This window comes from Dermacentor albipictus, chromosome 10 (assembly GCF_038994185.2).
Source record: "Dermacentor albipictus isolate Rhodes 1998 colony chromosome 10, USDA_Dalb.pri_finalv2, whole genome shotgun sequence".
Lineage (NCBI taxonomy): Eukaryota > Metazoa > Arthropoda > Arachnida > Ixodida > Ixodidae > Dermacentor > Dermacentor albipictus.
In genome coordinates this window covers 8,583,483-8,598,004 of record NC_091830.1, presented here as the reverse complement: position 1 = coordinate 8,598,004, position 14,522 = coordinate 8,583,483, and the positions used below count along the sequence as shown (strand labels likewise).

The following is a 14,522-nucleotide window of genomic DNA, read 5'->3' as shown; positions in this document are numbered from 1 at the left end:
GCCTGCCAATGCCTGTATAACATCTGGGTTGGCCAGTGTGCAATAATCTTGATTTCAGCGTGTGGGTGGCTGTCCAGGCGATTTAATGCGGAGCACAGCGCTACACATTGCTGCTTAAAACGAGGACATACGCAAAGAATGTGCGCGATCAGTTCACTGTCCCCCGCATCGCACTTCGCCCCTGCTATTCACTTCGTTGCATAATATAGCAGAGAGAGGAGAGGAAGGAGAGAGGGGGTGGTTAACGATGCACAGACCGGCTGGCTACCCTGTGCTGGAGCAAGCTGGTAAAGGAAATTAAAAGTGATAGAGGGAGATACGCGCTAAAATAACACAAAGAAAGAGAAAAAAATATGCAGAAGCGATCGACCATGACTGTCACTGTATGCGAATAGCCGAGCGCTTCAAGAAAGGTTTTCATTTTACTACAGAAATGCGGAGTTTGAAGGCACATATTTTCTGCAGCTAAGACATTTAGACAACGCCATTTGTCTTATTGCGTAATACTGCAGAGAAAAGAGTGATTAAGCACCAATTCCACAGTGATAGTACATGTGACTATAGCATAACTCGCCATGGTTGCTTAGTGGCTTTAGTGTCGCGGTGCTAAGCACGAAGCCGCTGAATCGGATCCCGACTGCGGCCCCCGCATTTCTATGGGGGCGAAATGCAAGAACGCCTGTGCATTGGGTGCACGTTAAAGAGCTCCAGGTGGTCAAAATTAATCCGGTGTCCCTCACCATGGCGTGCCTCATAATAAATTTGGGAATGCGGCGCGTAATACCCCAGAATTGGACTTATAACATATAGGCCCACTCTTCATGCGTGTCTTTTCTGCAGCGAAGCAAGAGTAGGCAGGCGTTGTGCCCCTTCCGGTGGCAGTTGCCAGCCTGCCCCTCGCTTTCCCTTTCCTAATACCTGTGTATATGTGTTCAAAACAAATAATAATAATAATAATAAGCACTGGCGCGGAAGGCGACTGCCATCCTCCTCTCCCCCGCGACGCCCTCTCCTGCAGCGGCCACCACAAGAAGAAAGGGCATCATTACTAGAGGAGTGCAGTACCGCAGTGTGACTCAGTTCTGCGAAAGCCCTTTGTATCTGCGCCTTTTCATCGCCTGATAATGTCCAGCCACCGTCCACGAAAGCGGGCGAAAGGGCTAAAGAAAGCTAATCACATAAAGACTATACTGAGCAGTGTTCTCGAATGCTTCAATGCCAAGGTGTCCTTTTACCCTGATAAAAGATACACCAAGTCCGATTTGACCATTGCTGTCTTGGTGACCATGTATTGTTGTAGCTTATTCAATGTTTCTAAGCCAAGGAGATCCTTCTTCCACAAGCTCACGTATGACACATTTGCCTGAAAAACAAAAATAATTTTATTAAAGATCTCCGTTAAAGCGATCCCGCCAGGAGTCCGAATGCTTTACAGGGAATATAAGATAAAAAGAGATAAAAATAACAAAATATAGAATATATACAGACTTGAATTACATTGTTCATGCGGAATCAATGCCTCAGGTCACTAGTGCTATTTGAAATACCACGAATATTCACGCTTATCGCCAGGCCTGAGGTGAGATCTGTCTTCTTCCTCTTTGCTATGGACATCTCTTGTTTCATTCACTGACGGTCGATGTATACACCCGCCGTGGTGACTCATTAGCAATGGCGTTCTCCTGCTGGCTGCGAGGTCGCTGGTTCGATCACCGGCCGAGGCGAACGGATTTTCGTACGGGAGAGCATCCATGTGCTTAGATTTAGATGCATGTTAAAGAGCTTCAGGAGGTCAAAATTATTCGGCATCCCACCCCTGCGGTGTCTCTCGTAAACCACTGTGCGTATTTCGCGACGTTCGATTCCGCACTTTGATGTACCACTTCACGGGTATACGAACACTGCGATAGCGATCCATCTGGCAGACCTCAAGTGCCGCGCTAATAAACGCCCTTGAGTCTGTTCAGAACCGTGCCTCTGGTTATATAGATACTTTCTATGTATTCTCGTTACCCAGACGTTTCATCAATGCAAATTAACAAGCGTGGGTCTACCTACACTTCAACCACGCCTTCAAATAGTTCCGGCTTAAGATCATTTCACCGCAATTACAGTTACCCAGCTCTTACGAATCTCTTTTTTTTCTGTGGCAAGCCTATGGGTCTTCGTGAACGATAAGTAGTTCAAGGTAAAATTTGTGCCCCGGTGCCCTAATTTCTGTCATGCTTATTTATAGCCACGAACATGGCGTGACTGGAACCGCCTTCCCGCTTCCATCACTGCGATGCATGATTCGGCCTCCTTCAGATAGACACTAAATAATATATATTATTAACGGCTCCTTACTGTAAGGCAATAGGGCCCGATGAGTATGCAAATTAATAAATTAATTAATAAGTAATTGAATGAATGAATAAATAGCTTGTTTTAAAACCCTTCCCTATCATCGTCTTTTTCTTATATGTTCGTCGAAAACGTAGCTATCAGCAGCCAATTATAATCTTTGCTGAAAAAAATACAGCCGTCATCAATTGATTTACTGCAATGGCGCTTCAGCACTTCTCATTTCTAACACTTCAACAAATGAACTGCGCAGTGGCACCACATCGTCCGAAGCCTGAAATGCCCATTTAGACGGTTTGCCTTTAAATAAAGCTTTCTTACGTTCAACGAAAAGACTACAGAAGCAATTTAATACTCACTGCTCTATAGTATTTAAATTTTCAAGCGATATGAAGTACCGTGCTCATCCCTTAAGAAACTTAATTTATTCAGCCGGCAGAACAATAAATTTAACTTTGTAAATATTAACTATAGTTCCGCTAATTGTTCTCGTGGTTACGAATATGAGACGTGCACGTATTGAATTCAGTGATGTGCTCTGTTCCGCCTTGCAGTTTGACTGATTATGCATTTAGCAACGAACTTTTTTTTTTCTTTCATTGAAAATTATGGCGTGCTAACTTTCATTTTTTTCACCATCATTCCAATTTTTTTTCTATACGGTACTCACTGGATTGCAACGTCAAAAGAACGCTGTGGTAATGCAGCATATAAGGAGACAGTGCAGAAACTAATAGATGCAGAAAACTCGTGCACGTCAGTACCTTTCACCTATTTTACAGCCAACTTGTGCCCACCATATTATTTCTTCACAAGCCAACAAAATCTGGTGACGAATGTTACGAAGACCTCTAATGTCAATAACTAAATCAGCCAGTCTTCCGCTTTTTTCGCAGTCCACTGAACAATGCGTGTGACACTGCTTAGGCAATCATGTAAATAGTCTGTTGTCGCACGTAGACGCACGTCGTCGAAAAATGAACAACTTGAAGCTTTGTTTCACAAGGTCCCTAAGGACCATGGAATTCACGACGGAAAGCTAACCTCTACATTGCTGAAATATCAATGCAAAATGTTTAGTTACTTCGTTATTTTTTTTTCTTTACTGCTTTAGGTACACGTAATATAAGCGTGCTTCTTCAGAGGTATAAAATTCAAACCAGAAAAAGCGAACGAAAACCTGTCAATGCGTTCTACTTACAGTGAAAGCTGCTTCGATTGCCGTCAAAATTATGTTACCAGGGGGCTCAAGCTGCCGCATGCGAAGGCTCACCTGCGAAACAAGAGTGCAGAGAAGCGAAAATAGTTAAGCCATCAAAAAAAACTCGTCATCCCGGCCCTGAGAAACTGGTTATCCAACGAAGCTGTTCAAAACCACCACTGCAACTGCTGAGGGGGGCATGCAGAGATTTATGGCTTTAGTGTAATGGCAGTAGTGCTATATTAGAGTAATGGTAGGAATGGGAGTAATGGTAATATTGACAGGCGCCGCCGCCCATAGCGGAGCTGCAACAGCATTGAAATCAGTTGCTAGGCTGGCCATTTTACATACGACACGCTGTAGGGACACCACAGTCCACGTCGCAAGCTGGCGCCACCGCGGCAGCTTTGGCAACAGTAATTTTTACCGGAAAACGTGTGCGAAGAGCGCTACGTGCTTCACATTGCAACTGTGAGTGCCTTATCATCAATTATGTGGCTCGGGTGCTTTTTTTTTTAGCTTTATTGAAATACATGCAGTTCTTTATGTTGAATGCGTGATTCTAAAAATTTATATGCTCTGTTGGCTTTACTTTGCCGAGTGCTTGTAGCCTCTGCCTTAGGGGGTATGCGTGCTTGCGGGGGTATGAGCCATTGATGATTGTAGTTTTTTTTTCTTTTTGTCGACGGATGCGAAAGAATCCCGGGATCGTAGCTATATACAGCTTCGCTGTTATATTTTGTTTCTGCCAGATTTTATGAAGGTGGGGCCACACAAATACTAAATGATATGCCCTGTGTGGTGACAGCCACACAGGGCAAATACTAAATGACAGCCCTGTGTGGTGCAGATGCTGCAACAATGACTTAGCATATGCGTATGCTACAACTACAATCATGAATTTACCGGTTGTTACGACTGGCCTGTGGGATGAACAACTTGTGTCACGCCACCAGAGCCACGGCGAAAGCCCGGACGTTTCAACTACCTCGAGCCGCCCGCAACCGTTGAAAAACGCTTGGTAGGCCGCAACGGCGATGTCTATGTGCGCTCGATAGTGCTGTCTCCCTTCAGCGAGCGAGACGGTTAAAGCTTCGTGTGCGCGTTCCCTCCTCCTTCTGCTCCTCATCGAGGGAGACGCCAACGGGGTCTGCGCATGCACGTCAGTGCCTTTTTCTCGGCTGCACCAGTGGCGGTTGGAAATCAATTGAGCTTAGGGCCGCGTACTGAGAGGCCTAGGAGAAGTATGGGAGAGGCCTTTGCCCTGCAGTGGGCGTAACCAGGCTGAGGATGATGATTATGATGATGATGATGATGATGATGATGATGATGATGATGATGATGATGGTGGTGGTGGTGGTGGTGGTGGTGGTGGTGGTGGTGGTGGTGGTGGTGGTGGTGGTGGTGGTGGTGATGATGATGATGACTGAGAGGCGGCCCCAAGCAGGGAGAGCGTTCGCGCTCTCCCTTACCTGAGCGAGGGCATTCGGAAGACTATAAAAGACGTCTCCGCCAGCGGATTTCAGCCTTCAGCCCAAGAAAGCTTGTAGAGCGGACCGCTCCGTCGCTACTTATTTAAATGTTCTTTGTTACTCCTTACGTCGATCGTTTCGCGTCTCTGGTTGAGCCCCTCCCTGCTACTCAAGCTGACCTTTAGGCCCATGCTATCTACATGGTCCTGGGGACCCATCTGTGACACGCTCCATTGCAACGTTGCCATGCCACCACTAGATCGGGGTGGCATTTATGAAAGCTTGCGAATTCTGCATTGGAATGGCAGACACACCTAAGTGCGACTGCTGCGAGACGGAAGTAACTACTTGAACACGTCCTGTGCTTTTCTTCCCGTTACGACGTCCACACCCACCTTCTCCGGACAGCATTAAACTGGCTGGACTCAAGACCGTTTTCAAAAGCCTAGATTTTTTGAAGCATGGTCGTACGCGTCGCTCGCGCAGAAAGCAACTAATGCATTGTTGCTGTATTTGAGGTATGCTGGACTAGGCGGCCGTCTATAGCCTCGTGCGCACTTTCATATGTGCGCTCAACTAGTGCTCTCTCTCTTCCCCCCATTACCTTCTTCCCCAGGGCAGGGTAGTAAACCGGACGAGCGTCTGCTTAACCTCCCTGCCTTTTTTTGCTGCTCTCACTCTCAAGAGATGTCCTTGAACGAAATGTAAACCTTCAATATGGCGCACGAACGCTCAAACTTGACAGCATAACCTAACAATGGTTTAAAAGGCTTGTTTGCTTTCTATTTTTTTTTCATGGAAAGCAATGCTTGCAAGTACTGCGCAGTCTGGAGAAATACGATTCCCGTTTGACTAATTTGTTACCGATTTCTGAGACTATAGTGTCGCTCAGGGTCGAACTTTGATGAAATTATAACTCCCGATTTAAAGTTAAGTATATGAGAACATTGTGTACTTGCCGAATGCATTAACGCTGTAGCGTACGTAATTCTCTGCCTCTGACGATTCCCGAAGAATTTTGTGTGCTTAAAATCGGCGATGAGGTAGACCTCAATGGTGAAGTTCGATGGAACATCTCTGGCTTCTGAAAAGAATAGAAATTCACGTTAGTTTCTTCGATCCTGCGTCGTAGGCAGCTATAGTTACGCGGAACCATTTTTGCAAGCCACGCACCGATCTCGGGAAGCTCCTCTTCGTAAAGCCAGCTCCCTACAAAAGAGTACTTAGCGATCAAATAAACACTGAAAGTATATGTGAAGTTACTACAAGTTTCATTTCAGTCTGTAAGTGCCATTTGTGATTTTCCAACTTTCTTTTTCAAATCCCCATCAACAGTCATCACCAGCCTATTTATTGCCCACTGCAAAAGAAAGGGCAATAAAATATATCGCATTCAAAATCTGCGTCAGTCGCACCAATACAATAACTGCAAATATGGTTATTTTATTACCATCATTACTTTACAATCACCTGCAAAACAAAACATGTAACAATAATGATGTGCGCCGCAGTCATTTCAAGTGATCATCTGATGTTGTTGCAGTTAACAAAGGGTCTAGCCACTCGATTGTCTTTATGTACTCTTTTCGCTCAAAAGCTAACTAAAATCCTGTTATAAGGTATAAACGGGTGCTGTGTATTTACAGTTAGTCTTAATGAATATCTACCCTACTTTCTCACGGGAGGTCCCTTGTGCAATCTGTTGACTCTGGGACCTCCCACTGTACGTATGTATCATTCTCATTTGTGACCTTATTATTATGCACAAATAAACAACTTGGAACTAATCGGGAAAAAAAACATTTAGACCTCGTTAAAATCGAAAAACAAGAAAAAACAAAAACAAATACTTACCACCTACTCCTACACGATCGCATGTTGCGCCCTCACTTACAATCTTGGATATCTTGTGCACAGTTCTGCCGGATCTCTCTGTGGTTGCCAGAGGCTCAATACGGTGAGTATCATTCAGAACACCAGTCTGCGCAAATATGGAATGCGGTGATGTTTGTTTGTCATTTGTTTAAACGAGACATTTCCTAACTCGCAACTTTATGTAAAGGCTTTACTCACTATATGATAATCGCCTCTTGTTTGAGGTTCCATGATCAACGAGGCTTTGTTGCTTTCATCCTCATAAAGATGCGCTTCATAGTCGGTTCCGTTAACCTTAAATAAAGTGCATGCGTGACATTGGCTCGCATGATCAAATATGTTAGAGTACGCGCACATTCTAATTAATCAAAGCATCTTAGGACACGCTCTACTATTTCATGTATTACTCATGTTTTTTTCAGTGACGTAAGATTTACACTACAAGACCACAATCAAAAAACGTTTAATGAACAAAGTGTGCTCACGTATCTCTCATGAACACCTTCTTCGGTAACGTCACGAAGTAAAAGATTGTCAGCGAGCACAGAAGCCTTCCTCAGTCTAAGGGAGTGTCCACCTTCGATTGCGAGGAGCTTTTCTTCCGCCTTGACTTGTCTACCTTCGAAAACTTGAGGAATGATTTCAAGGCCGTCCTCGTCAAGTTCTTCTTGGAGAGTCATAACTGCGTAGGAATGTCAACAATGCGCATCTGCTTTGCACAAGTGTACAAAACTTCTATAAGCTTTGAGGCGAAAAATGCGGCCGCATTGACAATCACGCTTGGTAAGATGATGGTTTGCGCTGTTTGGCATAACCTTATGAACGAAACAGCACGAAACAATTTCTGCCCTTTCATCGCACTGCTTATTTATATCATTAAAAGCATACTAAGAAGTAAGATATACTGATCCAGTTTGTGTGTGATCATGTCAAAAATTTCACACGTCTTCATCGGTTTATCCTTGCTGAATGTTCAACATAAAATCGCACCACCTCCATTTTGTGTGTATGAGCACGCGTGTGTGTGCGTGTGTGCGCGCGTGCATGCATGCGTAATTTGTTACCTAGGAAAGTGCCTTTGTTTTTTAATGGGAGAATATTTCTTTGGCTACCCCACCTCACCTTTGGTCTGTCTATGCGGTCTCCATACGATGACCGCGTGAAAAGAATTTCGAAAATCTAGCCCCTTCGAGAAACGACACCCGAGTTTGCAGCATAGTATAGAGGGGTGCCTATTCTCGGCGCCACGCCAGAAGTTTACAGGGGGCGTGGAATACGTGCGACAATAAAGCAACGCAGCTCTGTCACCACGATGTGGGACACGCATGCGTCCGTGGATGGTTATGCCTCCCAAGGTGCGCACTGCGTTTGGCTGCAAAACCGGCTAAAGCCTGTTTCACATGATGCGACTGCAACGACGAAAATCGGTGCTGTCGCACGCGTCGCAATGCGATTTTTAGAGGGCTCATTTCACATGATTGCGATTTTAACAATGCGACTGGTGCGACGCCCAGGGTTGCTTAGTGCCAGGTTTCGTGGCACACGCTGCATAATTCATTTATTGTAGTGAATAAAACGTTTACACTATAATATTATTGACTTCTTTTGATTATAAGCAAATAATATGTACGTTTACTCATTTAAAAACGTTAGTTAAGATTTGTCTTGGGGTGCGCGACGGCGGTTTCTGTAGTTCAGTGCGACATCGCGCACGTAAACAGCTGTTCGTAGGTGGTTCAGCGGTGTGTGTTGCCTTATCTACCTTCTATGACCGTTTTGTTCTGCCTGTGCTACAACAATCTGCAAGATGACCTATCGACAAGTTCGTATAGCTACCCTCACCGTATATGCAGTATTCGGAATTCGGCTGCCACGAAGTTGTCGTGTCAGCCCAACAAGATCCTCGCGCTACCCGTGCTCGGCGTCAGCGTCTAGAGAAATGATGCGTGTATATTGCCTGTCATTGCGCATATGTGGTGCCTGCTCCTAGCGATATTCTTACGCCAAACGCAACAAGAAGCACCAACCCGAGCGCCCGCGTGTGCCCCTGAACGAAGCCTCAAACGATCTGTGTGATTACGACGTGGAATGAAAATTGTGTTGTGAAATTCAACCTTAGCGCTAGCCTGGTTCGTCCATCGCCGTGCTTGCGCTGCGAATATATATATGGGAGCCCCCTCTCAATATTTCTAAAGGCGCAAAAGCCGACGCATCAAATGTTTCGAGCAGTTACCGTCACTTTTGTAGAAACCTGTACGTTGTAACATAGCATTCTAAAAGACACGCTTCTCGTCCACTTTGTTGTCCCGTGTCTCGCGCTGGTAGTATACTCGGAACTTCTAACAAGAAGACCATATCAATACGCGCTATTCATAATGCAGGATCGTAGGCCCACGGCAGGCGCACTTGCCGTAGAATTTTTCAGCTTTCTGCTCAGCCTCGCACGCCTCTCACGGTTAGCCTGTTTTGTGGAAATAAATATTATTATATTATTAATGTTATTAGATATTATAGTTTCTTCACTGTAATTTATAGCAATCGTCCAGATTTCTTAAGCTAGTCATGCATTTAACCTATATTAGATCAACATTGTTACGACATGCTTATGGGAGTCATTTCAAACTAGATTGCTCAGCCAGAGAAAGTACAAATGCAAGCCTCAATGTTTATTCCAATTTGGTATTCCTATACATTATATTGTCAGAATTTTATGCCTGCTTGCATTTCCTGCAATTCAATGTTCAGAGCTGGAAAAACTGATTCCTTTTCTTGCTGTCGAATGGCTGCTTCAATGTCGATAGCAAGCTATAATTATTCATTTCGAAAGTGTTAAGCAATGACTATATGTCTAAGCTTATCAGTGCGTTTTTGTTCCACGAACACTTTTAAGTTTTCTCTCTCCCTCTCATTGACAGCCATGGAATGAAACCGTTCACTTTCATATGTATCAGAATGCAAACATTCTGAAATTTGTCCTGAACATTTGTCTGCGTCCTATAGTGTGCATGTTTGTATTAAGTTCTGGGGTTACAATCGCAGTGATCTACACATATTGTTATATTGCAAGAAAAAAATTTATTTCACTTTGTTTTCAAATCTACAATGTGGCCATGCAGTAACGACTGCATTAATAAGCAAAAAAGAAAACTACAGATTCAGTGTACGTGTTGGAATCTATGCGAAGTGAAGTTTTTGTCAAGTGGTCAATTAAATGCTGTTAAAGTAACTGCGATATATACCATTTGTCTTATTTTCAACAATCCAACTTGTCATCTTTTGCAAGGTTTGCTTATGCACCGCATAGGTCACAACCTTAATGTCATGTAATCTTTATGCATTACACTGTTCACAAACCATACCGAAACGCAAACAGCAGTTAATGTAGATGCACGCTGCGAGACATCAACACAGTGACGTTTGTTGAGCAAGGAATGGTGCGAGGTGTATGCAGATGAATGAATGACGTGCTTATGTACTTATTTATTTATATACCTCGCAGGCTGCAAGGTTGGAGTATTATGCAAGGGGGAATAAAAAAGTTGTTACAAAAGGAAGAAGGGCACAACATTAAGAAAAAAACAGCAAAAAAAGCAGTACCACTACATTGCACCAACTAGCCCAACGTGTTTTACTGGCACATTATACAATACTTAACAAACAATAACAGAAAAAAATGGCTGTGGCTTAGGTAAGGTTAAGCCCAGGATGCGAAGCATACTAGCCTTTATTTTAGTTGTTGAACCACTGTTTAGCCTGGTGAACTGCTGTTGCTTGGCTATATTTGGTTCGGCTAGACGAAGAAACAACTCATGCATTACTTCTTCGCCTTCAAGAGTGGAACGCGACAGCGTTCCCGTCGACCCGCCAAGGGGTGTAAGACAATGGGCTACAGGGCAGCGACTACGCGTCCCGCATTGGACGCGGTGAGCGTCGAGCAAAGCAGCGTTCGGCGCGGCAACGAAATGTGCGCCTGAGCAAGAGACGCACGCCTTAGAAACAGCGCGTTTCTAAGGCAACACCGCATTCACTAGAGGCGCTTTTGTACCGCTTTGAAGCGTTGTACTCGTGGCTCAGTGGTAGCGTCTCCGTCCCACACTCCGGAGACCCTGGTTCGATTCCCACCCAGCCCGTCTTGCAAGAGTTGAGCCAAAGCCACTTCTCCTCTGTCGTGACGTCACGGTGTCACGTGATTTCATGGTCACCGCCGCGCCTGAGGAGCTGGTTTGAGCCCTCGTAATATGCTTCGCATAAAAGTTACTGCCCATGCACCCTGTACAGACGGTAAACCAGCGAAGCTGAAATGTGCAGCCCCGGTTTTTATCACTGGGTTAATTCCAATGGCTTATTAAAGTCTTTCTATATTATTGGTTATGTCTGTGTTTCTTAATGAGGTTATGCACATGTTTGGCTTGGGTTTATCACATTGTTTATTTGGAATGCTGCACATTGCACTTTGCAAGATCACCATCTTCGAAAGTGCAATGAGCAGCGGTTCATTGTGTTAATCCAGGTGGTCCGTCGAAGTCTTTCTGAATTATGTTACGCATTTGTGTTTTGTAATGCGTTAATCATAATGTTTATGACTCAGCTATGCACTGTAGTTACCAAGTGACACACCGGGGCTGCACATTTCATTTAATTAAATACAGGGACACATTTTTGAACCTATAGGGAAGTCTGAGAGAGACTTCTGCACGCGCGCTCTGCTGCTAGAGAGAAATGACGTCACTATCGGTGTAGCCATTGGCCCGCCACACCTTTGCTGCAAGATAATTATGACATCATGATCTTGTCTTAACCCCGTCCCACTCTGTGTCCCTTCCTTGGAATAATGCGTAGATAAATGTTTGTGTTAAATGCATAAGCAATTTCTATGTCTACCCAACAAGAAATGTCTCCGTCCCTCATGTAAGACGAACAATGGCTCACAACCCCCGAAACAATGGCTCATACCCCTACGCTAGGGTTCTTGTGATCGGACCATGAGTGTTTCGCCTAGGCATATACAGCTTCACTCTAAAAAGAATGAACACCTTTCTGCTAGATACCAAGATAATCTCATGAGGTGTTCTAACAAATGAAAGTTTATTGACCAAGCCGAGTAAATGCTGGTCGACAAGCAATAAATCGAATTTACACAAAAAGCAGAAGCAAGATCTGATGCGTGTCCATACAGATCCCAACAGGAAACGCATCCATCTCTGAAAGTGTAACAGCGGCCATGCTGACACAAGATTCTCCCAGTGTGTTTGCATCTACAGCATCCATAATTTCTCTAGGCAGCCGATCTCCACAGAATGCTAGCTTCTTCCTCTACAATGCACTCTCCACATCTGAGCGTGCATCGTAGAGGAAGAAGCTAGCATTCTGTGCAGATCGGCTGCCTAGAGAAATTACGGAAGCTGTAGATCTAAAAATGCTGGGTTAATCTTGACATCACGGCCCCCGCTAAAAATGGATGCATTTCCCGTCAGGAAATGCACATGAATTTTTGCTTCTCCTTTTTGTGTATGTTCAGTCTATTGCTTGTCAGCGAGCATTTACTCGGTGTGTACATTAAACTTTTGATTGTTAGATCATCACGGTTTTCTTGTTTGTCCTATGTGTTCTTTGGTGCCATTTGCAGCCAGGCTATTCGTTTTTTTTTTTTTAGACTGCAGCAAGTCACTTTAATAGCCCTCATGATACCTTATAAAATCTTTTATTTGGCCAATGTAGCAAGAATTTACAGTGTGAAGCAGTAAGAACAGGGTATGCTAACTTCTAATTAAAAGGTTTATTGTGAAAGTGCAGTGATCTATAAAGGTTACCACAAAGTAGTGCAGCAATAAAACCTGATAAAGACTAGTGCTTGATGAAACCAAACATAAAAGCAGGAAAGGGGAAAAATACGTATAGATATACAAGTCCAGGGAAAAAAAACAGTGATGACCAAGTGTGCAAGTGGCTACCTTCCAGGAAACTCATTTTTTCCCCAATGGCATGGAACTGGAAGAATGTGCTTGCATTGCATAAGCAAACTGTCAGTCTGTCTATTGGAATAACAACAGTGTTTCTTGAAAGGTGCTGGCATGCAGGATTGGCAATTGTAATTATTTTTTCCTGCACTTGGAATTTTTCTCTATTTTCTTTCTGTAGCATATTTATTTATGTTTGGCTGCATCAAGCACCAATTTTTATCTATCCTTCAATGATGTCTTTCTTTTTCTGGGGAAAATTCGGGGAAGGCAGGAGATGGAAATTCAAGACGATGAGCAACATGATAACAAGGTGAAAGTAGGAGCCAACGTGTCCACACGTGGACTTTGAAGAAGACAAGTCCACTTGTCGAAACGTTGGCTCCTGCTTTCACCTTGTTCTCGTTTTGCTCATCGCCCTTTTACAACTCGCCACATTTTTACAAATGAACCTCAGTTGAAAGTTAGTCCTCATCCATATCTAGTGTCATCCTGTTGATACTGCTCCATGCTATGCACTCTTGCAACATTTGTGTGTGTATGTGTGCACACGTGTGGATTTGGATGCGAGATCGGGCCCTTGGGCAGAGGTATCATTCTTCTCCTGTGCAGCCTTATGAATTCATTAACTATACTGCAACAGAAATGCAATGGACAGGAACGAAGTGAACACACAGAGCGCTTCGTTCTTGTGTGTTGTCTATCTGTTGCACTTTAGTTAATAATGAATACACACAAACTCATCTAGTTTTCAGTTATTATGTCAGGCTTATAAGCCCGCTTGTGTCCTGGAATAACTGCATGGCTATGTATCCTGTAATTTAATTTCTGGCTATGTGCTGGCAAGTCGCGTGTTAATCTCTTGATTTTCCTGACAATCTTGTGTGATGTGCAGGCCCAGACAGTTTCTGGTGAATCCATGCAGGGTGTTGTGCAGGGTGTAATCTGCATTACAAGTGCTGCTTTGATTGCTTTCCGTTCAGCTTTTCTAGGTGTAGGATGACCTAAAATGGTACTCACTTATATGGGGTTTAGTTTTATGTAGTGTCATACTACTGTTACACTGCTATTGCCAGATCAGTGTACTATATGTGCCTTATGTTTGCTTGCATCTTCGTGATTAGCAACCTCCTGTGTTTGTTTGGCAGCTGCATATAATCTCCTGGCCTAATTGTTTGTCCCCATATTTCACGGTATGGGCCTGTTGTGTTTCAACTTCACGTACTCCCGAGGTTGCCTTTCTGAAGGGAGGGGTGTTTGCATCTCATATGCTAACTGGCATAGTATCTTGGGACGAGGTTCTGAGCTCTTGAGACAAAGAATTTGTGCTGCAGGCTGCAACTCTACTCTGTCTAGGTGCTTGTTCGTTAGCTCTTTCTCATAGAGGTCTTCAAGCATGGTACAGTTGGAAAGACCTGTTATTACTACCCGATGCCTGTATTCGATGAGTTGTCTTTTTTGTGTGCTGTTGGTAATTCATACCGTACCATACCTTGGACACAAGCACAGCATCTGCGATATTCTATAGTATCCGCTCGCCCACCCCCGTTATTTCGAGATTATTCTTTTCACCAGGTGTGGAAGTTGCGTCCAGGCATTGCATAATTGTTTCACCCACATGCTGGCTCTGCCGTCATGGGCTTACACTAGCTGAGGATTTGTGGATGTTGACTT

General features: G+C 44.0%; 1 protein-coding gene across 2 annotated transcripts in view; it reads right to left on the bottom strand.

Annotated features, from left to right (window-relative positions):
* The window catches only part of LOC135920386 (snake venom metalloproteinase fibrolase-like), a 31,347-nt gene that overhangs the window by 13,047 nt on the left and 3,778 nt on the right, over positions 1-14,522 (bottom strand). Inside the window, exons 2-8 of one of the 2 annotated variants that reach the window (XM_065454636.1) lie at positions 7,377-7,573; positions 7,090-7,185; positions 6,871-6,997; positions 6,190-6,225; positions 5,976-6,100; positions 3,545-3,616; positions 1,236-1,363 (exon numbers count right to left, since the gene is read on the bottom strand). In XM_065454636.1, coding sequence (XP_065310708.1) covers positions 1,236-1,363; positions 3,545-3,616; positions 5,976-6,100; positions 6,190-6,225; positions 6,871-6,997; positions 7,090-7,185; positions 7,377-7,573 — 781 coding nt within the window. The remainder of the gene's footprint in view (positions 1-1,235; positions 1,364-3,544; positions 3,617-5,975; positions 6,101-6,189; positions 6,226-6,870; positions 6,998-7,089; positions 7,186-7,376; positions 7,574-14,522) is intronic. The other variant, XM_065454637.1, reaches the window with a different exon arrangement.